The sequence below is a fragment of the Podarcis cretensis genome, assembly GCF_951804945.1.
Source record: "Podarcis cretensis genome assembly, chromosome: 11".
Lineage (NCBI taxonomy): Eukaryota > Metazoa > Chordata > Lepidosauria > Squamata > Lacertidae > Podarcis > Podarcis cretensis.
This window is the reverse complement of record NC_137180.1, coordinates 22,711,847-22,735,471: the sequence shown is the minus strand read 5'-3', so window position 1 is coordinate 22,735,471 and position 23,625 is coordinate 22,711,847. Positions and strand designations below refer to the sequence as shown.

General features: G+C 41.3%; 1 protein-coding gene across 2 annotated transcripts; it reads left to right on the top strand.

The window, feature by feature from the left end:
• The first annotated feature begins 287 nt into the window (after positions 1-287).
• DCP2 (decapping mRNA 2) lies at positions 288-23,409 on the top strand. Of its 2 annotated transcripts, none has more exons than XM_079995705.1 (11): positions 288-460; positions 8,698-8,849; positions 10,527-10,654; positions 11,020-11,118; positions 12,667-12,819; positions 14,271-14,383; positions 14,516-14,626; positions 18,268-18,400; positions 18,685-18,786; positions 19,478-19,529; positions 20,766-23,409. In XM_079995705.1, exons 2-11 carry the CDS (start codon positions 8,795-8,797, stop codon positions 20,921-20,923), a joined length of 1,104 nt encoding a protein of 367 aa, XP_079851831.1. In that variant the 5' UTR covers positions 288-460; positions 8,698-8,794; the 3' UTR covers positions 20,924-23,409. The 2 variants fall into 2 exon arrangements, with proteins under 2 accessions (XP_079851831.1, XP_079851830.1); XM_079995704.1 differs by lacking the exon at positions 288-460 and adding an exon at positions 6,080-6,303.
• The last annotated feature ends 216 nt before the right edge of the window (positions 23,410-23,625 follow it).

Below are 23,625 nucleotides of genomic sequence, written 5' to 3'. Positions count from 1 at the left end.
AATAACCATAAAAACCATCAGGCACCACACATACGATATAAACCACGGTCACAACTACTAAGATCGTTTGTTGCATAAAATAGAATAGCAGAAGATTCTCTAGTAAAATGTGCCAAATTAAATATCCAAATCCCCTTTGTAGTTGACCGCTATTTTATCTAGTTCTTTCCTCTTGATCTTCTTAGCTGCCAACACATACAGTGCCACTTTATGTTACAAAGTCATTGGTATCGCTCAGTAGATAGTTAAGTTTACCCCCTCTGTCCAGTTTCTTTTATAGGAAGAAGGCCTTTTTTAAAATCACCTGAAGTTGCAACTAGTTCCAGCTGCTCCACATCTAACTCGTCTGGCTGCTGAGTGGGGAGGAAAAGATGCTGAGCTTCCCTGCCTTGCGGGCTCTCCTAGCTGCCATCTTCCGGTGAGCACCGTTGACTTGGACCCTGAGTCTTCCCATAAATAGGTAGGAAACACAATGCAACAGGGCAGTCTCTCATGTGTGCATTGTGCATTTTGGAGTATATGTTTTACAGGGACTGTTTGTGTGTGCCCTAGGACTCGTTCCAGTGGGTGTTCTATCCATGTTATGTTCTATCCAATTCCCTTACTTGATTTCCATTTCTGCTTCCAACAGACATTGAGTATTCTGGGGCCACTGAGCATGCTCGGTGGACTGATTTAGGGCATTTTTGCCCACTTGTCATTTTTGTCTAAAATATTTTTTCCACTTCTGTAACCCTTGGGATTCTCCTGGGCATGGTAATACCATACTTTTCCGTGTATGAGGTGAGGGGTTTTTTAACGTTAAAATAATGGTTAAAAAATTGGGGGCATCTTATACATGGGTAAGGGACGCGGGTGGCGCTGTGGGTAAAACCTCAGTGCCTAGGACTTGCTGATCGCAAGGTTGGCGGTTTGAATCCCCGCGGCGGGGTGAGCTCCTGTCGTTCGGTCCCAGCTCCTGCCCACCTAGCAGTTCGAAAGCACCCTTAAGTGCAAGTAGATAAATAGGTACTGCTTTATAGTGGGAAGGTAAACGGCGTTTCCGTGTGCGGCGCTGGTGCTGGCTTGCCAGATGCCGCTTAGTCACGTTGGCCACGTGACCCGGAAGTGTCTCCGGACAGTGCCGGCTCCCAGCCTCTTGAGCGAGCAACCCTAGAGTCGGTCACGACTGGCCAGTACGGGCAGGGGTACCTTTACCTATACATGGGTAGTGCAGAGGGGTGGCGGTGGATTGTTTCCTTCCGCGAGCAGTAGATTGTCACTGGCATTAGTGCTGGTGATTTGTTGCTGTGGCAATGGCTGCTGTCGATTGGCGGCTGCTGGCAGTGATTGGAAACATGATTGGAGGCTTCTGTGCCGTGTGCTATCAGAAGCGTTGGCCAGTCAGATGAGCGTTTTCAGGCATCCCCCCCCCCCAAAAAAAAAAAAGCTCAACAGCTCTGGGCAATCTCCCCCCATTTTCTAAATTTTGAGTCCCCCAAAATAGCGTCTTATACATGGGGGCGTGTTATACACAGAAAAATATGGTAACTCCCTTGTTTCACAATAGGCCCATTTTATTTAAATGTCTGTTGGCACTCATCAGCTCACAATTAGAGAGAAGGATACCATACCATAGTACAGTGGTACCTCTAGTTACGAACTTAATTTGTTCCGGAGGTCCGTTCTTAACCTGAAACTGTTCTTAACTAGAGACATGCTTTCGTTAATGGGGCCTCTTGCTGCTGCTGTGCTGCCAGCACACGATTTCCGTTCTCATTCTGGGGCAAAGTTCTCAACTCGGGGTAACTCTTCCAGGTTAGCAGAGTTTGTAACCTGAAGCGTTTGTAACCTGAGGCATTTGTAACCTGAGGTGTTTGTAACTCGAGGTACCACTGTAGTAGTTCCACAACCGCACTTCCCTTATAGTCATCTCTGGAGCTAAAGTTACAGAGTTGGGACTGCAGATATACAAAGTAGGCCTAGGTAAGAGATTGTTAGTCTGCAGATTATGCTGCATACCTTTGCTCCCCAAACTTTATTTTCCACTGATTTCTTGTTATTTTGCAACGGGGAATGTAGGTATTTTATTCCCATAGGTTATACAGTGGTACCTCGGGTTAAGTACTTAATTCGTTCCGGAGGTCCGTTCTTAACCTGAAACTGTTCTTAACCTGAAGCATCACTTTAGCTAATGGGGCCTCCTGCCGCTGCCGCGCCGCCACAGCACGATTTCTGTTCTCATCCTGAAGCAAAGTTCTTAACCTGAAGCACTATTTCTGGGTTAGCGGAGTCTGTAACCTGAAGCGTATGTAACCCGAGGTACCACTGTATTTGCTGAACTCAGTAGAAGGCTTACCTGTGTGCCATCCATTATTATTTATCCTCTGCAATTTTATGGATGATTTTCTGAAGTATTTTAAGTACTGAAAGGAAAAGTGCTTCCTTGCAAGCATCCAGTAATACGCGACAAGTATACAGTGAGTCAGCTTTTGCAGTTGAAATGGTAGTGCTTATGTACAGTCTGGAGTTTTTGGCATAAAAGTGGCGCTGCTGGATGGACTGATAGCAACTAAAGAGCCTGCTGATCCTGGCATCGTAAACCTTCAACAAGGGACATTACAGCATCACTGCTGTGTTGGAAGTACATGTTGTGAGACAGCCGGTATTTGAAAGTTGACTGCCAGTGCCGTGTATTCCTATTCAGCGTCAAAACAAAAATGATAGTTGAAATCCCTGTGGTACGCACATAGTACTGTACGCACAGAGCATCAAATATAAATGCATAATTTGGCAGAATGACTCACTGCATCATGTGTTGTTGTTTTTTGTCTTCTGTGATTCTGTGGGTTGGCCCATTTCTGTGTAGAGTTAGCATATTGGAACAAGAAGCAGAACATTATCAAGGTCTTACTTAGTATGCTGACAACTTGTTTTTACTGGTTCTGTAACGTGACATGCAAAACCTGGTGAAGAGCTCACTGTTTCCCTGTCTCCACTCACCAGCTTAATTTCTACATGTAAAGTTGCTCTGAAGTCATTTTTATACTTTTGATATGCCTTTAAGAGTGCTTTGCTCTCCTGCCTCAACAGCTGTTGATGTTTATCTCTACTCAGTGAAAAGCCTTTGTAAATGCACCTGAGGTTAAAAACACAGGAGCAGGCTAGGCCATTTTATTTCTGGTCTGTTGGAAACTTTCAACTCAACTATTTCTATTATTACTTTCTGTTATTCTCAGAATAAGGCTTATATTTCTCTACAGGCAGTGGCAAAGAGTGTTTTGGAATGTAGTGTGCTATTTTCCATAACTGTGTTCAAAAATATATATTAAAATTGGAGCAAGTGCAAAGTGGTATCTGATCAGGGATCAGCTTATTTTCAAGTAGAGCTTCAGACAGGTGTCCTTCACAATTGTGTGTGTGGCTTGTCACGGTATCCCTCTAAATGCAAAATCAAACAAGAAGCCACCCTTTGTAGGCAGGCAACCAATGAATGAAACAGTAAAGAAATAACAATGTCAGTATTCAGACTGGGCACAGGAAATTGACAGTCCAGATAACCAATTTGAAATTTAACAACTTGAGTGGCAAAGATGGGTTAATAAGCGTGCACCAAACAAGTTAGCTGAGATTAGGTCTATCTAACAGGGACTATAGCTATTGCACCATTATATAGTTTTTACTCATAAGCCATCTTTGAAAGATACTATCTTGAAGGGAGAGGGGCATATACATGAATAAGATAAAATAGTTGAATACCAGCAAATAAGGGACGCGGGTGGCGCTGTGGGTAAAAGCCTCAGCGCCTAGGGCTTGCCGATCGAAAGGTCGGCGGTTCGAATTCCCGCGGCGGGGTGCGCTCCCACTGCTCGGTCCCAGCGCCTGCCAACCTAGCAGTTCGAAAGCACCCCCGGGTGCAAGTAGATAAATAGGGACTGCTTACCAGCGGGAAGGTAAACGGCGTTTCCGTGTGCGGCTCTGGCTCGCCAGAGCAGCAATGTCACGCTGGCCACGTGACCCGGAAGTGTCTCCGGACAGCGCTGGCCCCTGGCCTCTTAAGTGAGATGGGCGCACAACCCCAGAGTCTGTCAAGACTGGCCCGTACGGGCAGGGGTACCTTTACCTTTACCTTTTACCAGCAAATACAAGTTGTTAGTGAGTTATTTTCAGGGGAACGTGTGGTTTTGTTTTTAACAGGATGGGGAATACTGAAAACGGGTTTATTTACAATCTCGTAGTTTGTAGTTTTCAGAGCCCCTGCCCCATCCTAGCCTTTTGTCTTTTTCTCAAAGGTCTGGCTATCCTTTGTTGTTGTTGTAGGCATTGTCTGAATGCTTTAAAAAAAAAAAAAAAACATGCCACCCTCTAGTGGCTGAAACTGATATAGAAATGCTTTTATGTGGGAAGTCAGCTGAGAATGCTGTGTATAGAATGCAATGAACAAATATATATTGAACTGAATATATATTTGCCCTGGATATATATTGCACTGAAATGATGCATTTCTTGTGGGTTAGGGTTAAGGAAATGTGTCGCCCACAGCAGTTAATTAATTAATTATACCGCCCTTCATCTGAAGGTCACAAAAACCCATTCCCCCGTTTTAGTTTAGTATTTTGCAGATGAGCTCAGCATGGCTTACTTCTGAGTTGACTGCACTATTGAAGTCTCTCTTGTTTGAAAGTCTCCATAGTCTTAGATAAATCTAGACATTCAGTTAGCGAAAGGTGGAATAACAAGTTCCCTTTGATGACAAGAGGAGTATTAACTAGTTGCTTGGTAAAACCACAATCATGAGTGTTCATAAAATGCTGGCTGCTCATGCTGCCTGCGGGGTGGGGCTTTCACTGTGGAGCCTCTCATCAAAGAAAAACTGTGACTAGCAGGCACATTTTTTACTCCCCTTTAACCCAGGCAGAAATGGTTCAGTTTCTTTGGAGCGACAATAATAGTTTTGTAACACTCACAGAGTGGCCCTCTATCCAGTGGCTGCAAAACAAAAACACGGGGGGAAAGTAGTTAGATAAAATTGCTATATTTTTTGGTGGCGATTCGGAAGTTTAACCTGAAATTAAGCAGTTGTTGTCTTTGGTAACTTCTCTCATTTGGACAACAGATGCTGGCAAACTGGATTTTAAAATGGCAAAGCAATATTAGAATTGGAGCTGTCACAGAGAAGCACAAGATGTGTTTTAATGCTCAGAAGCTTTGCAAAAAAATTATTTTATTAGTTTATGTTCCGTATTATATTATTAACACTGCTGCCTAACACAAGTTTGTCATGGCCTTTGGCTTGAACAATAAGCCTGTTAGATTTTTTACTACCCTTTGAGTGATCTAGCTTTATATGCGGAGCTCTGGAAGTATCAGAAAATGCATTCGTATTATGGGATAGATTCAGTAAATGGGCTTCGACATTCTCACGCTATCTATCCTAGGCCTTAAAACGTGCGTAAAATCGTAGAAATCAACGGAGCTGGAGGGGCCCAACCCCGCGCAGAATCGGGCTACAAATCTGACTTGTGTTCATATGGAGGGGCTGAGAATTACGCACGAAGCTCAGATCACAAGCTGATAAGGAGCTGGCTGGATCTGAGAAATTCTCACTTATCCCCTGAGCGTGTGCAGAGCGCTCAGAGTTCCTGGGCAACCCAAATAAGCCGGAGTCGGGCAAGGGGGAAAGAGCTTCCAGGTTACCGGGTGTGACTACCAGGCGGGTTTGAGCCCCGGCGGCTCTCAATTTGGAAATGACGCACGAATCGCACCTCGAAAGCTCCGCCCCCTTATTTTTATTTTTTTTTTAAATTTGATTTATTTATTTATTTATTTTTTAACGCGGAGCTTTAACGTTTCTTTCGTTTCCCTGGGTGCCGAACCCTTCCTCTCCTTCCTCTTTCGTTGCCCCGCCCGTCGCTCACGTTCCTTCGCCGACTTGACTGGCTATCTCCGCTGTCCGTCTTGAGCAGCGGGCAAGCCGATTAGCCCATTCCTTTCCTTTCGCCGCGGCGGTTCGTTGAGAGAAGCAAGGGTCCTTGCCTTACCTCCCGCCTACCCCGCCTCGCGCCTCTCTTTTTACCAGAGACAGAGACGATTGGCTGGCTAGCACCATCTCCTCCTTCCTACGGGACGGAAACGGCGTAGTCCCGCCTCCAACCGCCTCGCCTCGTTTCGTTTACACTCTCGCTCGCTCGCCCCCCCCCCCCACTTTTTAGGTCCGTCTCGCGCGGCGCTGTGGGCCCCGCGGAGTCGGGATGAGCCGCGCTGCTTCCCCATGGAGACCAAGCGGGCCGAGATTCCCAGCGGCGTCCTGGACGACCTGTGCAGGTATTAACGCCTCCGCCCCCACAAGCGGGGAGGCGGCTGGCTGCGAGGAAGGGCCGGAGCGAGACCTCCCGGGGGTCAGCAGCGCCCGAAGCCCCTTCTTCCTCCTCTGGGAGCTGGCGGAGAGGCGGCCGCCCTTCAGGCGGGACTCGAGAGAGACACCGCGTCGCCTTCCCTCAGTTAAAAGTCCCGCCAGGCTTAGAATCCCGCGGCTCAGAATTGCCCAGAAATTGGTGGTGCCGGTTAATTAGCTATAAGCCAAAGTGGCGGGGAGGGAGAGGGAGTCGTTGGTTGTATAGGCGGCTTTAAAGTGCGCGCGCTCTTACGACGCGTGTCTGTGTGCGAGACTATATATATATATATATATATATATATATACATATATACATATACATATACATACATATATATATATATATATATATATACACACACATACACACATATATACATATATATATATATATATATACACACACACACATACACACATATATACATATATATACACACACACACACACACACACACACACATATACACACAAGGCACAGATATATATATATTGAACGTAGCACTGAATATATGCACAAGTACACACACACAAGTATATATTGAATGTAACACTGAAATGATGCATATTTTTGTGGATTAGGGTTAAGGAAATGTGTCGCCCACAGCAATTGATTGACTGACTGACGGACGGACTGATTGATTGATTTTCTATACCACCCTTCACCTGAAGATCACACACACAAAAAAAAAAACATTCCCAAGTTTTAAAAGGGCAAGTTCATGCCGCTATGAAGTTATGGAATGAAAATTAGGTAGTCATTTTGCAGCACAAGTCAGTATAGCTACTGTTTTTGAAGTAATAATAATAATAATAATAATAATAATAATATCCACAGTGTGTTTTGACAATAGGTGGTTTTGTAAATACTGTAGTTTTGTTAGACTTTTGGTGTTATTGTATTGTACACATAGCATGTGCGGCTTGATGGAACTATTATACCTCAGCAACTATAACTTTCAGTTTAGCCTACTTCCACCCTGTACGTCTTTTACAGTGTACTGTACAGTCATACCTCTGGTTGCGTTTGCTTCATGTTGTGGATTTTTGGGTTGCAAACGCAGCAAACCCAGAGGTGCTCTATTGCACTTTGTGCACACGCAGTAGCAGCGCTCTACTTACAGACTTTTCAGGGTGTGAATGGCACCCCGAAACAGATCACGTTCGTAAGTAGAAAACAGCTCCTCAAAAGTCCTTTCTCTTTGCTTGGTTTAAGTTGTAGGAAGAAATACACATAACATTAACCAATAAGTTTAAAATATTTATTTGCATCCCCAAAGTGTTTTCGTTAAAACACTAAAACCTGATTTAAAAATACCAACCCAGCAGCTTTTCTGGGAAAATATGCACTCAACTGAGGCCACAGCTTTTATTTGATAATAAAACTAGAATTATGTATCTCAGAAAGAGCATCTCTTCATCCACCTAGTATGTATGTAAGCTTCAAACATAAAATGCTCTCTGCTTCAGCTACCTATAACACACAAAGTAAGAACCATAATGGCCAGAAGCAAGGCTTTTACACAAGTAATGCAAGCCTGTTGAACGTCTTCACTCAGATGCTTATACAGTGGTACCTCAGGTTACATACGCTTAACCCAGAAATAGTACCTCGGGTTAAGAACTTTGCTTCAGGATGAGAACAGAAATCGTGCTCTGGCGGTGTGGCGGCAGCAGGAGGCCCCATTACTTAAAGTGGTGCTTCAGGTTAAGAACGGACCTCCAGAACGAATTAAGTACTTAACCCAAGGTACCACTGTACTAGCTTTTAGGAGTGTTTGCAAGGCACATCTTTTTCATTTGGCCTTAGTTCATTAGCTTTTGTTGCTAGATTTATCTTAGTCTTGCATTGCATTTTTATCTGTTATTAGCAGTCATTGTAATACACTTTAAGTTATGAAAAGGCAGTATACAAGTGTATTAAGTAAAATTAAAAAATAAGTATTATCAAATATTACAAACATCCTGACAATTCCTGCATTTTTACAACCCTCTCAAAGCTTTCAAGTGAAGTTCATGGCGGTGGTGCTGAATCATGGAGACCTGAAAGCATTTGAAGGTCCTATGTAAACTATAGTATTTACTCATCTGCATGAAGCTTAAGGATTCTAATCTCATGGTGGCTGATGGGAGTTTGTCACTAAAATGTCCCAGATCTTGAATACATGTCTTGAAACCTATGTGTGACTTCTTTTTAAATATGTGTGGTCCTTTTCAAATAAACCTTTTTGACTTTGTGCTTGCTGTGTTTGTAATTTAGGAGCTCTTTGTGCTTCAGATGTTTCAGTAGCTAGTTCATAAAATTATTTTCCCCCTCCCAACAGTCGATTTATTCTGCACATTCCCAGCGAGGAACGGGACAATGCCATCCGAGTGTGTTTTCAGATTGAGCTTGCCCATTGGTTTTACTTGGATTTCTACATGCAGAACACACCAGGATTACCTCAGTGTGGGATAAGAGATTTTGCTAAAGCTGATATCCTTTCTGTATTACTGTGTCTTTTTGTAGTCTTGTGAACTATGTGTGGTGAAACTGTGTTCATGAGTGCCATCCAGGAAGCTGCCTCATACTGAGAACAGACTATTATTCTTATTTGCCCATTTAGCTCACTATTGTCTACTCTGACTGGCAGCTGCTCTCCAGAGTTTCAGATAAAAGTATTTCTCAGCCCTACCTAGAGATGTCAGGTGCCCTGGCAATTTACCTGTGTCATGAGACACTTGAGAGTAACGTCTTTTGAAATAATTCTGATTAGATTTTAAGGCAAGGGATCTCCAGAATTGGAATTTATGAAGTTCTTCACAGTAAGCACCACTGCACGTATTTATGTGTGCTTTCTGTTACTTTTTTTTTTTTAAAAAAATGTGCTTATTACACAATTTCTATGTGTTTGGAGGTGGGAATGGCACAGAATTTCACTCATTGTTAATGCAGAGTGGGCTATCCTTTCTACAGAAATGAATGGGGAAATTGGTTTGTGCAGGAGTGCCCTTTGTTGGAATGCATGCACAGCTCTGGACTGGAGGCATTACAAGTAGATTCTGTTGATTTTTGTGGTTCCTGTTGCTATGTAATGAATGCATGTAAAACTGGAAAATGCCAATCATCAGCTCATGCTTTTTCTGGGGTGGGGGTAGCATGCATTCTAAAATTACTTTAAGCTGTTGTTTCTCACCTGCCTGGCCACAGCCAATTATTAGGCTTCTTACTGCTGCATGCCAGTCTCTTAGGCAGAGGCTTTTAAAAAGAAGTGCTATGATTTCTATACTACTTTTAGACTGCAAAATTCACAAAGTGGGTGAAGCTGTAATGTTAAAACCCATTTATAGGACAGGCTAAGTGTACTTTTGGGGCGTACGGTACTCTTAGCAGCGCCCAATCTGAGGAACGCAGTTGCCATGCAGGGAAATAGAGCAGAACCCTCCCAACCCACAGAGACAATCCAGACGGAATATTCCTCTGCCCATCCACTTGCATAGGTCATCAAGAAGGGAAACAAGGCAGCTTTCTGACCCAAAAGCTGACTGTGATTAATCTATAACCAAGAGAGTGGTGTTGGACTGTTTGGCCACTGTGATAACAGAACGGTAGACTAGATGGGCCTTTTGCCTGACAGGATTCAGTGATGATTTATCAAACTGGGCCTCACGACTGCCCCTTCAGGGCATCAGGAACACATCCTACCCTAAAGGACACTGGCCAGCTTATACTGCTAGCTCTTTGATCTGTAAATTTAGCCATGTCATGTTTCTGACCCTTTCCCCTTTCACAGCTTAGGCTGTGTAGTTTTAAAGACTAGTGCCCTGATTGCCAGTTTACACATATATAGCTCTAAGGTGCTGGGGGTGGTGAAATACGTGTTTCAAATAGGTGTTTCAAACTATGAAAGCATCCCTATCCAATTTAAAGTGCCTCAAGATTCTTCACAGGCAACAAGGCAAGTGACTTAACATATCAGGTTTCTCCTCCAATTATTCCCATGACGGTTCTTAAGAAAAACCAACCCACTGGTGTTAAAGCTCAGTGGTGTGAAGGTTCCCTCGTTAATGTCAGTGATTATGATTTGCTGGGGACAAAGAAAGAAAGAAAAAACATGATTTGAGGAGTGAAAACAAGTGTCCTGGTGCAGTGAATTTCCTTGACTTTCTATACTTTTCAGTCATTGCCCTTTTTTACTGCCTCAAGGTGAAGATGTGCAGAGGGTTTTAGATGAATGGAAAGAGTACAAAATGGGAGTGCCAACCTATGGTGCCATTATTCTCGATGAGAGCCTTGAAAATGTAAGTGTGAAACTGATCTGAAGGATTTCTTTTTATGTCTTGGAAAATGGAATTAATATTAATTTAGATTTTAACATTAAAATCATTAAGTGTGACTATTTCAAAACCTCCTAAACAATACCTTTTTATGTAAATACTAGTTTTATAATTGAATAATATATGTTGTTTGAGATTCTTTCCCTCATTTAAGAGAAGAATGTGTGCTGGATTTTCTTCCTTCTCAATCATTTATTTTGGTGTATCGTTCTTGTAAATATGAAACTTTCCCAATCCCACTGGTGCTTAACACAATTTGATGCCCTCCAACTACTTCTCTTCTTCTAAGTGCTTAATTATGTCTTGAATTGACTGCTTAAATTTTGCAGGTGCTGCTGGTCCAGGGATATTTAGCAAAATCTGGCTGGGGATTTCCAAAAGGGAAAGTGAATAAAGAGGAAGCTCCACACGACTGTGCTGCTAGAGAGGTGACTGGGTTGCTTTTATACTCAAAACGATGTCTCTGACATGTTTCCATGTGCCTCAAGCGCATGTACCATATTAGTGTTTTTCTATCAGGTGGTGATTTTTCTGTCCCCTGATATATGACAAACGTGGATATAACTTTTTACGTTGTTGTTGCTGCCATTCCTATGCATTCATTGACATTCAGTCCAATAATATTGTACACAGTTATGTAAGAATTACTTTAAAGAAGAGGTACTAATGCTGTTTATATATTGGACATACATTGTGCCAAGTGGCATAAGATAGGGAAACTGGTTGTTGTAGGGCAAGGCTTGCTTTATGGACAGCCTCCTTGATTGCTTTTCCTTCTATGTAACCAATTTCCCTTTCTCATCATAAAATATAAACTTGTTTCGCTTTTCTGGTGAAAGACAAAGTGGAGGATACAGGATCGCCATGCATGTCATCTTGAGTAACTTCCCCCCAATGGGTTTTTGAGTTGCTTGCTGTCATTTTTTAAAAAAATGGCTCTTCACATTTTTAGTACTGCGAGTGAGAGACAACAGGGAATTCTGTAATCCCCTACCTGGGTAAATATTCTCTGGAATTAATATGAGGCATGAAAAATATTTTAAATTCATAGATGACATTATCTGTGTTAAGGTTTTGTATATAGCCAATGTAATAAATAGGTTATAGTTCTTCTCTTGAATAAAATTGGATAACGTTATAGGTAACTCACAGCTTTCATGCTTTTAGAATGTGTAATTTCAACTTTCCTGACCCAACCAACGCCGTATGAGTCTTACCCCCTACCTTACCCCACCCCAGGCAAGGCAGAGAGCTTTTAAGATCTCACAAGATACTCCAAAAGCCTGAAAAGTTAGAAGCTCTTTTTGTGCAGGGTTTTCCCAATGAGCATGAAGGGTATGACCTAGAACATATCCAGTGCTTTCCTGCACACTTCAAGAGAAGGTGGCTGTAAACAAACTGGATGCTTGTTTGCTAGCATTGATTTCATAGAGGAAACCCTGATGAGCTTTTAAGGATGTACAGGATTCCCAGAAACAGTTTAAAAACTGCTGAAGGGGATAGCATTAATAATAGTGGATGATTCAGAGAAAACGATTTCCAGCTACTGGAAGCATCAGATTTCTCTAAATTGTGTCTTGTATTGAGAAAATGCTTTGAGATACATGCATATAAAGCAGTATAGAAATATCTGTAATAAATAGTATGCTAAAATTGAGAAAGGATCCCTACCTACTCTTTTCATTTTGGGCTCTTCAGTATATTACAATTACCCTATTATAAAGTTTTTTATTTGTCAAAACTTGTTGTAGAGATTGTTGAATATTTTTGGATAGCTTTGCAGTGTATGTCTGATTTTTAAAAGAATCTCTTTTTAAAGCTGTAGTGAAGTGCTTGTATTTTCACTCACATATAGTTCCCCAAGTGAAAAGTATTAGTCAACTTTTTCATTACTTTGAGCTATAAAGTGAAATAACTAGTTACACAACAGCTAAAATACAAATGGAGTTTTTTTACTCTGGCCTGTGTATTTTCAGGTATTTGAAGAAACTGGTTTTGATATAAAAGATTACATCAATAAAGATGACTATATTGAATTGCGAATAAATGATCAGCTAGCACGCTTGTACATCATTCCAGGAATTCCAAAGGACACAAAATTTAATCCCAAAACAAGGAGAGAGATTCGGGTAAATAGACTTACATGCGTGGTTTTTTTTTTTTTTTGTAAGGTCTGATCAAATTATTGAGAAAATAATGATTTATGCAGGACTAAAGCAGTGGTCAAATGTCCTAAGGAGTTCTTCTCTAGTGCACCATTCTGGTATGCAGGACACCAGCATCATATTGTTGTCTGTTAGAGTCACATGGAAGTATTAATTTTGTAACAGCTAATGCATGCTGTTTTCTCATGATATATTACTTGTATGCCCCATTTTTTACTTTCATTGCTCATCGGGCCTACTTTCATGAAGTCCAAGCCCTGGGGTTGGGGGGGGGGAACGACCTGATTCCATAGGCGCTTAGCACGTTTTGAAAACTGTAGGCAAAGAACATAGAAGAGGGTCAAGGCAACATGCATATTAGGGGTGATCTGCAGTCTAAATGGTCTGGTTTGCAGATAACACTAAATCACGGCCTGGCATTATGTGTGAACCAAGCCTTTCAGCTTAACTTTTATTACCTAAGGATAAAGGTTGCCAGTTAAACAAGTTTTGTAGTTGGTTTATAAACCTTAGTTAACAATTACCATAACTTAGTGTTATGTGTAAATCTGGATGTCCTTAACCATGGTTAAGATGCCTTCATAGTCCAAAAACTGCAGAACCCTGGGTGAAGAGTGGTAACAAAATCATGACTGCTCTTAAGGCTTAGCTGCTCTCTATTCTATTCTATGATGTAAGGGACGCAGGTGGCGCTGTGGGTTAAACCACAGAGCCTAGGACTTGGCGATCAGAAGGTTGGCGGTTCGAATCCCTGCAAAGGGGTGAACTCCCGTTGTTCGGTCCCTGCTCCTGCCAACCTAGCTGTTCGAAAGCACGTCAAAGTGCAAGTAGATAAATAGGTACCGCTCCAGCGGGAAGGTAAACGGTGTTTCCGTGTGCTGCTCTGGTTCACCAGAAGCGGTTTAGTCATGCTGGCCACATGACCCGGAAGCTGTCTGCGGACAAACGCCGGCTCCCTCGGCCAATAAAGCGAGATGAGCACCACAACCCCAGAGTCGGTCACGACTGGACCTAATGGTCAGGGGTCCCTTTACCTTTACCTTTACCTTTACCTTTATTGTATGATGTACTAAACCAAAGTTTGTCTGCCAGACGCCTCAGCTTTAACCATGGCTTACTAATTATGCTTAACATTATCTACAATTAACACTAACCATGGTTTAGTGTTATGTTTGAACCAGATCAACATCTAGGAAGAAATTGCAGTACCCTGAACGTTTTTTGGCAGTTATGGGGGGGATAATCTGAGTTTTCTGTTGTAGTTGGGTGTGCAACATATAGAACTGAATTTTAATCAGTGATTTTCTAGTGATGGCAAAGCATGCTGTTTCCTGACTAGGTGCAATGTGATTTCAGATTGTTATCCCTGTCCATTATTTATGTGTAATATAAGGAATCTCTTTTCTGTGTTTCAGAACATTGAATGGTTCTCAATTGACAAATTGCCTTGCCATAGAAATGATATGACTCCGAAGTCCAAGTTGGGTTTGGCACCTAACAAGTTTTTCATGGCCATTCCCTTCATCAGGTGTGTTCAGGACGAGAGAGAGAAAAACAGTCCTTTATATTTCACTTCTTTGTTGAGGAAATTTTTATTTTTGTGTTCTAAAATTTGCCCTAAGAACTGGATGTTGCTGACCCAATATTACCTTCTCCACAGACCACTGAGAGACTGGCTTTCTCGACGGTATGGAGATTCTTCTGATAGTGACAATGGATTCTCATCAACTAGTAGTAGCACACCACCTAAACCCAACATGGAAAAAATGAGGTAACAAACTAGCTCAATTTGAAATCTACCAGTAACCTTATAGCCATTATATATAATTTTAATGAAATAAGTGATATTTCCTTGTGCAGATGAAACATTCTCTCCCTCTTGGCCCCTAAATCTGTTCTGGGGTTCCCCCAACCCTCTGAAGTCAATTTCGGATTGGTGTGGGGCGTGTATAGAGGAGCAGAAGGAGGAACTCCCATTGGGATTTTTGAGTGGGATTTGTTCCATTTGTGCATTATTTTTTAAAAATACATTAAAAAATTATTGATTTTCCAATATTGTTCCAATAGCAGCTTCATTATAACAATACCAATTTTACCCAATTAATACAATTACTAATGCCAATTATTCAACTGTCAAATTATATGATTTAATTAAACTGGCCCCCTTGCATGCTAGAGTTGATGAGTTGATTCTTCTCCTTTTTTTCTGCGTTCCAAAATTTTAATAATTTCCATTCAGATATAATAATCCCCTGTATAACAGCTACAATCTTGTGATTTCTATTCATGTTGGTATAATCGATAATTTATAAAGTTTCAAGTGAGGAACTTTAGCTGTAATCCTTATTCTTTCCTGCGTGTGACAGTTTTCTCCTTGATGTTTTCCCATCCATATATGGTGTTGTAGGCTTCATTCCTGTTGATGGTCCCCATCATACCCCAGGAGAAACTGTTATCTCACAGTTTCCAAAAGTCGCTGCATCGCTTCATCCCGTGATTTGGCTTCTAGTAAACAAGTCATCTTCACCATTTTTCCAGCCTAGGAAGAATGGTCTGAACCCAGACTGCAGATGGTTAATCCAAAAACTTCTATTCCTGCAGCTGGTAGACTCCTTTGCTCCCTACTGTTGATTTATGGCCAATTATCTCAAATACATTCCTTTGGATAATGGAGGTTAGGGAGGATTTTGCTCTAGGTTTCAAAGCATAGCATTTCTCTCCCCTGCCTTCCCTCTGTTCCTTTCTCTCACACACGCAGGTCCTATTTTGTTAAATTCCATGTTATATTCCAATTTCTTCTGTCCTCACTTGTGCAGATATTTTTAATAAAACTTGCATTCTCGGGGAGGGTTGCTGTATCATAAATGTAGAGAAAAACATTAAAGAAGCAAACTGTGGGCTCCCCTCCCTCTGTTCTCTCTTTCACCAAATGAAATCTCTGAGTCCAAACCTTTTACATCCTTGTAGCTGGGTTGTTTTTGCAGTTTCTTGTCTCATTGTCTGGCACGCGCCTGTAGTTTACTCCAATTAGAATCCAATTAACAGGATAACCTGTGCTTCCAGGAACGGGATTGGGGGGGGGGGTCACGACAGCCAGAGTGCTCCATTCACCCAGTGCCTTTGCCTTCCCTCTCATTCCATGGGGAAACGAGTACCAGACTGCCAGGCAAACTGCAGGAGAGAGCCTGGTACCTCTTTCAACCAAAGAGAAATGCAGATAATGAAATTCCCCCATTGTTATTGGTGTTGGGAGAGAGTCCATTCCTGGCGCACTGGAAACAGGAAGCCGCCATTTGTGCAATTATTTAGCTGAATATCACCCCAAGCATTGTCTATACCACCTAAATGGAGTGAAAGAATGATGGAATGTTCTATGAATAATGTTCTATTTTACAGAAGTGTTAACCAGTATAGATGTTGGAGGAAAAAAGACTTGCAGTACAATCCCATACATTTTTAGCTCAAAGTAAAACCTATTACAGTGGTACCTCTGGTTATGAACTTAATTCGTTCCGAAGGTCCGTTCTTAACCTGAAACCGTTCTTAACATGAGGCGCACTTTCGCTAATGGGGCCTCCCGCTGCTGTTGTGTGACTACTGCTCGCATCCCGGGGCAAAGTTCACAACCAGGAGCATCTACTTCTGGGTTAGCGGAGCTTGTTACCCAAAGCATTCATAAGGAGGACAGTATGTAACCCGAGGTTCCACTGTATATGCAAAGGGCTTATTCTGAGGGAAAGTGTATGTGGATGCTGAGAGTACATAACTATCATCATTAGCATTATCAACAGCAGTGGTATTAATACATTTGGCATCTATGTAAGTGGTACTTTAATTAGAACAGATTTGGCTGGTCCTTGCCCCGGAGGACTTGCAGTCTAAACATAAGCAGAAGGAAGAAAATGGAGGAAGGGGTAAACAGTGCCATTATTTCAATATTTCAGCCTAGTTACAGTAGGGTATCAGGACAAGGTAATTGTTCCAAAGACCCTCCAGAAAAGTTTTGAGGAAGGTTTTGAAGGGAGCAAGTGAGGCACAAGGAATAGCAAGGGCTGAGTCATTTCAGGGGACAGGAGATTTCTCGACCACTGAGCAGTGTGGATCAAGAAGAGCAAAAGATGTGTTGGGCTGTTAAGACAGAAGGACTAGGTAGTTCTATGGCTATAGGACTGCAGTCTTTACAACCTAAATTAAGATTGGTTATGGCTTGTTGCTTGGCAAGACATCAGTGAAATTCTTTGAAAGCAGCAAATTCTTGAGTTGCCGTACCAATAATTAGGGGCGACTGAACAGGTGTTTGGTAAACTGACATATGAAATGTAACAGCCTTCAGAATTCTGAATCAAATGGCAGTCTACAAATCAAACAGAATCACAGACAAGTTCACCTACAGTTCATTGCAAGTGCTGAATATGTATGAATGTGTAGTAGTTTAAAATACTTCCAGGTACCGCTGTATGCTTGTATCGTGGGTATTCAATAAATGCATTAAACTGCAGGAAAACGTTATTCAGTGATGTGGCATTTTGGTTCACTGGCCCTTCCCCCCCCCCCCCCCCCCGGGACACAAATTTAACAAACAGTGTTTACATGCAGGCTTTACAGTTCCATATTGGAAAGAGACATCTGCAATAAATCTCATATTGTCTTTTCTTTAAACCACCACTTTTAGCCACTTGGTTCCAGACATATGAGAATGGACACTTTTGTATGGACAGTGGAGCAATGTGTCTGCCTCTGTGATACATGTGGGTGTTTCTGTGATTTGCTGATGATGTGGCAAAATAATACAGTGCACATAATGGTAAAATTTCCACAAGCCTAACTTGGTCACAGCTTTGTAGAGATGAACAGATTGTGGAATTGGCCACACATGCCCCAGGACCTGCTAGTGAAGGGCAGGTAATGAAGTGAATAATATACTCTGCATCCCTCATTACTTGGTATGTACTGTAGTTGACATCTCTACTGGTCCATCATGTGTGTAGAATTGCAAGCATGTAAATGATCAGTGAATCCTTAGTTGCTCCAGTGCCATTGGCATCATTTGATGAGTGCTGCTCAATGAATTTTTCCTAGTGCAGTGGTGTGTTTTCTGTTAATTGCTATCAAGGCCCCCCCCCCCCCGGCACCGTATTGTACCTTGTCACTATAAGCTTTGACAAGCAATGAATCTGAGTGGACTGAGAATCATGCATTTGTCAACAGCAATCGCCGCTTTGCAGTACCTTTGAAACAAGCAGTAATGCCCTAAAGAGGAAATCTATAACATACTGTCGCAATGGTTAATTGGCAAATATAGTCTCATGTAGGGAATACCTAAGCAGTTCGAGTTAAAGCTGTTGTGATCATAATCTGCTGTTGATCTTTTCTAAACAAGCCCCCTGCTCCCCCCTTTTTTTGATTGATTAGATCCAAACTCCATTATAGCCAGCCAGTGGTTACAGATGGTCCTTTAGGAGATCAGTGGACGAAACAAAGGCAGTTGCAGCAACAGAAGCCATATAACAATCATTTTGAGACGTCTGATGCGTTAAAACTAAAGGTGAGTTTCTTTTTAATACATTTTTGTGCTAGCTCAAATTCTGTGAAACTTGGTTTTCTGTGTACATGAGGCATTTTAACTTTCAAACTTCACAAGCTTGTGTCTTAAGGTAATAAGACTGTATATATTAATTGGAGAATTACTAAGCATATGCACAGTACTTTAATCGTCTGCAATATAGTTACTAAATTTCATTTAGTTTAATATATGCACAAGCATACAGTATGCGGCCATGGATTTTTAACTTCAGTTCCTTCTTTTTCTTTGTGTGGTGGTTTGCTCAGAACCCACGTAGCAATGGTAGAAAGCAATACCAAGACACTCCCAATCAAAAGAAGAAAACTAACGGAGTGCAAAGTCAGCCAGCTAAACAGAACCAAACTTTGGTAAGTTGTTTAACGGTAAATAAGAAGTGTAAAGAACATTGAATGGTCAGCAGTGCTGTAGAATTACAGAGGATATCAAGAAGATTGCAGTGATAGCTGGAGCTGCAGGTGCCCTCACAGTATGAGACAGGCTGTGGACAGATAAAACGTTGGCTTGGACACTGTCAGCTTCTGGGCTTTTGCTGCTCTTGAGACCTGTCCCGGATTTTGGCTGAGATTAAAAAGGAAGTGGGGGAGTGTCCTCTTGTAACTTTATTTGGATTTGCCCAGAAGTAGTTGAGAAGAGTCTCTTGTGCTTCCTATTGGTAAACTGCTACTCAAAAGTAATCCTGGGGAGGATAGCAAAAGTTGTAATGGATTCATGTGTGGCTCAGTTAGCTAGAAAAGAATGCAAAGTCAAGGGGTTAGAGCTTGCAGTATGAGTTGCCACAGGACATACATATGCTTTCAGATTTCTGTATGTGGTGAAAGACCATTGGGTTGTGGTAACCTTCCATGAAGTTAGTTTGGCCTGCAAAAGAGATTCTTCTTTGTAGCTTTCAAGGTATAGCAACGTAATTCTGCATTTTTTTAATATATCTATGTGGTAAGAGGCATCTCTTCTGCACTCTTCATCCATTGCCAGATAGATTTAAAACAAAACTCAAAACTAATACAAAACCCAAACTCATACAGTTATCTTCTTAACCAGAAATGTGAAAAGAAGTTACATCCCAGGAGACTTCAAGATAATTTTGAAACAGGTAAGTATGCGTATGCTACGTTCTGAAGTTAGCACTTTTGCTGGTTATTTTTCACTGTGCATTGTATCTTAAGCAACACATAACACTCTGGTTCAGATCTCAAACCACTTAACCATGGTATATAGGGCTAGGCACTAGTCATGAGTGCAGCTATGCTTGCTAACCAGGATACAATACATGGTGGTTTCATATCTTGGTTGGCAACTAGGGAACTTCACCCCACCAAAAACTTCATTTCCTTTGGGGTCATGTTGGGGTCATGTTTTAAGGGATGCTTGCTGGTAGTGGACCTAGCCAGAGTCACCCACCTTTGTAGTGGTGATCTTGAGAGTCTCTTCACCACACACACACACACACACACACACAGCCAGCCCTCCCTCTCTCACACATACACACCCACCCACCCACCCACCCACAAACACTTCTCTAGTGTTAATTATTAACTGGGGGGTAGAACACTCTCCCCCACCCTTCATACCATCTACACATTTTCTCCACTTCATTATGATAAATCCTAACCCTTTGTGGGGGAAGGGGGGAATTCTCATGCAGCTGCCAAGGGAAGATCTAACCCTTCCCATGTACTGCAATTCCAGTGAACCCCCGCACCACAAATGTGGCAATTAGTTTTTTTATTTATTTAAAAGCCTCCCATTGTTCCTATCACACGGAAGCCCTACACTGCAAGCCGCAGAAGAAATAGTACCTCCTAATTCTTGGTAGGCACTGGGCCTTTTTGTCCTATAAAACTACAGAAGTAAAAACCACACGACTTAATTCATAGCTTGGATGTGGGAGATTTTGGTAGTGGAGACCAATTGTATATGACCTACTGTTGTTCAGAAAGTCACATGTTGAACCTCGACCCATGATCACATCCTGATTCAGCTTATCTGCCATATGCAAGAGTCACTTGTGCAACCAGAGTATTCTTCAAATGTCTGTATGTTGAAGGAAGATATATATGTTACTGATTTTTTTTCTACGTTTCTCTGACAGTCTTTTTGGCTAAAAGGCAGTATATAAATGCTATAAATAAATCACATCAAATGTAGATTGTTCCAAGTGTTCTTTCCTGCAAACCTGTTTTAACTTAACAGTTTTTAATAAGTGGCCAAATAATTTGAAACATTCTTTAGTAATCTGTATGTACTGTTCTTTTTTAATCTGAATAGTAAGACTATTTCTGACACTTGCCGCTGCTAAATAATTTGTTTTATCTTTTTTTAAATCCAGAAGCAGCATATGACATGTGTTGTGTCAATGAAGACCAGCTCTTAGAACATGGACAATCAGGGTCATGCAATGGCCACTGCAAATTCACTTTCTCCTCACGAGCTTTTCTGAGCTTCAAGTTTGACCATGACGCTATCATGAAAAGTTTTGACCTTTGATGGTTGTTCATTTGCACAAGTCTGCCACAGACCTGGTGCAAAGTAGCTGAGCAGGTTTCTTAAATCCAGCCTTTACCCTTTCTCAGGTTTAAAAGCAATGCAGGGACCTAGTGATGGGCTGGAAGGCTTCTCATCGCAATATGGGAGTGACACCATTGCAGTGTTGCACTTTAAATGCAGTATAGCTTTTACCTGCAGAGGGGAAAAAATGCTTTCCAGTGTTTCATTTGCTAGTTCCTAACTATGCATTAGAGGGCATTTTTTTTGCTGTGTGTTTAGATTTCAGAGAAGTATTTTATTTAACCCTAGTGCTATACTAACCTCTTAAGTGTTTAGATTTGCTCTGATGTACAATAATTCTTTGGTTTCCAGTATGTCACAACAGGGTGGCAACTGGCCTGAAACTTCTGAGGACACAACTGTTTTGTATTCTGGATATAGTTAGACCTTTCATGACTTTGTATGCTAAAAGGCAAATTTCTCTTTTTGCTAGTTCAGGATCCTCCTCCCTCGAATCTTCTGGCTTTTGAAACCATTTGATTCTCTTTTGCACTGTACCTGGTTCTTTTTAAAGGCATGTTTGAAAATGGTAATAGTATAATGAAAAGCTGAATTCTGCTCAGAGATTGCCTCCCCCCTCCTCTCCAGTTCCAGTAGGATTGGGTGGTGGTGTTCAGCTATGGTAAACCTGGTTTTCTTGATCTGATTTTGCTGTTTCTGCCATTTTGGAATAACAGCAACTGGTTTGAATATGCAGCATGTTAAAATGTGGATTTGTGTGTGTGTGTGTGGGGGGGTAATTTTACTGTATAGAATGTAAACTAGCCTTTTTAAAGTACTGCAAGGAGAGAATTCAAAGCATGTTCAGGACAGCACATGATATTCAGCCTAATGAGTTTTGTTTTGTCATTGTACTGTTCTATTCTGTTATATTTTGACCAATATCTTTCTAGTTCAACATTGAGTTTGGTGTCAACACAATAGTTGCAACAGTTTTAACGTTTTAACAATTTTAACAAGAATGCAGCAAGGAGTGCAAGAGAAAGGCATTTAAGTTTTTATTTTAACAAAATGTACAGATTGCTTAATCTAAAAAAAATCTTGAATGGTTTACAAAACGACGTCCCATGATTGTTCTGAAGGCATGACTGTGAACATAACTTACCTACAGAGCTGCTGCTGAATTTCTCTCTTTCTCTCCATATCCTGCCTTTACCTTGGCACTGTAGAACAGCTTGTAATAAGTGTTTGAGATTTCAAAACCAAACTTCCAGCCTACCTGGGTTAAAGTTTGGGAACTGAGTAAACCATTTATAATTTTGTATAGTGCCTCTTCTCTTGCAAAATCTGTATAATCTCCCTTGCTGAAGGACTGTTAAGGAAAGTATAAACTTTGTGAGTCTCCATTTTGCCTGGGAAAGAAACTCAAGTCTGTCAAGACTGGCCCATACGGGCAGGGGTACCTTTACCTTTTTAAATCAGGTTTTACAGGCCATTTTAAATATTGCCGAGTGACAGATTTGGAGTAGTTACATGCCTGCCGCATCTATAATTTATTCAAATCAGCAAATTCACTGGATCTGCTAATCTGTTAAGACAGTTGAAAGGTTGGTGATGGAAGGAGACGCATCTTTCCCCCTGTCCACCTCTATTTAGAGGGGAAATTTTTGGTCAGTATTTAGTGCAGTTTGACTTTTTATAGCAATAAAAGTGCCTAACTTGCTAACTTCTCATTCATGGCAAATTGCATTTTCAGACTGCTTGTGCCAATCTTCTTCTGATATGTAGCTTGATTTCCCAGGAATATTACTCTTTATGCTGCTTCCTTTTTGGTACACCATGGAACTCTGGCACAGTTATGTGAATTTCAGATATGAAATGAATTCCTTCCTGACAAACACTTAAATCACTGTAGTAGCAGTGAGACAAAACATCTAAAGTGAAACAGCTTTGTGTTCAGAGTGTGCAAGTTCTGCCCTAATGTCTGGATAGACAAAGTGTAGCTCCCATTTTGCAATTCTTTAGCAAAGACAGTGTCAGGCTTCTTGATGGATAACTTCAGAGAAGCTATAAAAGACTAACTTGGGTTTGTTAAATCTAGCCTTAAAATGGGTTGCAAGTAAACATGGTAAATATGCAATAATTTTCACTTTTACAAGGTACCATGTTTCATAAAGTTGTGTTCCTTAATTTTATTATCATGTATTAAGAGTGTCTGAAAATAACTGTTTTATGGATTCCTGGGTGTCCTGCACTGTGAACATTTCAGGTTGTTTACTTTTAATTTGTTTGTATGGTATGAGTTTTTTGTTTTGCTTGCAAAGTGTTTAAATGAATCTTTTTATACGTGTGTATTCCAAAGTCCAGGCATATGGTTTACATAGATTTCTGTAAAACAATGAAGAAAAGGCAGTTTGGGAATTGTGAATTTTTGTTTCTCTGTGGGCATTTTAAAAGATGGGGGAATAAATGGATATGTGAATTGATTTGAGATAATCTTTACAGAAAGATCAAACTGCTTGAATGTTGACTGCTGGTCTGATGTGCTTGAGGAGGTGCAACAAACTCCTCTCTGTGCTGCACCTAATTGCATTACTTGTCTGATCCTTTTGAGGTCAAATTATTTCTGCTACAAAAGCAAAGGATGCTCAGCAGACAAAAGACTTTAAACAGGATCCTTGGGGCTGCATACTGAGCTTTTG

Bases quoted from the DNA above. Each gene is read 5' to 3' on its own strand.
- DCP2 (XM_079995704.1), top strand. From the start codon at position 6,251: ATGGAGACCAAGCGGGCCGAGATTCCCAGCGGCGTCCTGGACGACCTG. The intron at 11,119-12,666 runs GTGACTGGGTTG...GTGTATTTTCAG, and splicing joins ACGACTGTGCTGCTAGAGAG to GTATTTGAAGAAACTGGTTT. The intron at 14,384-14,515 runs GTGTGTTCAGGA...CCTTCTCCACAG, and splicing joins ATGGCCATTCCCTTCATCAG to ACCACTGAGAGACTGGCTTT.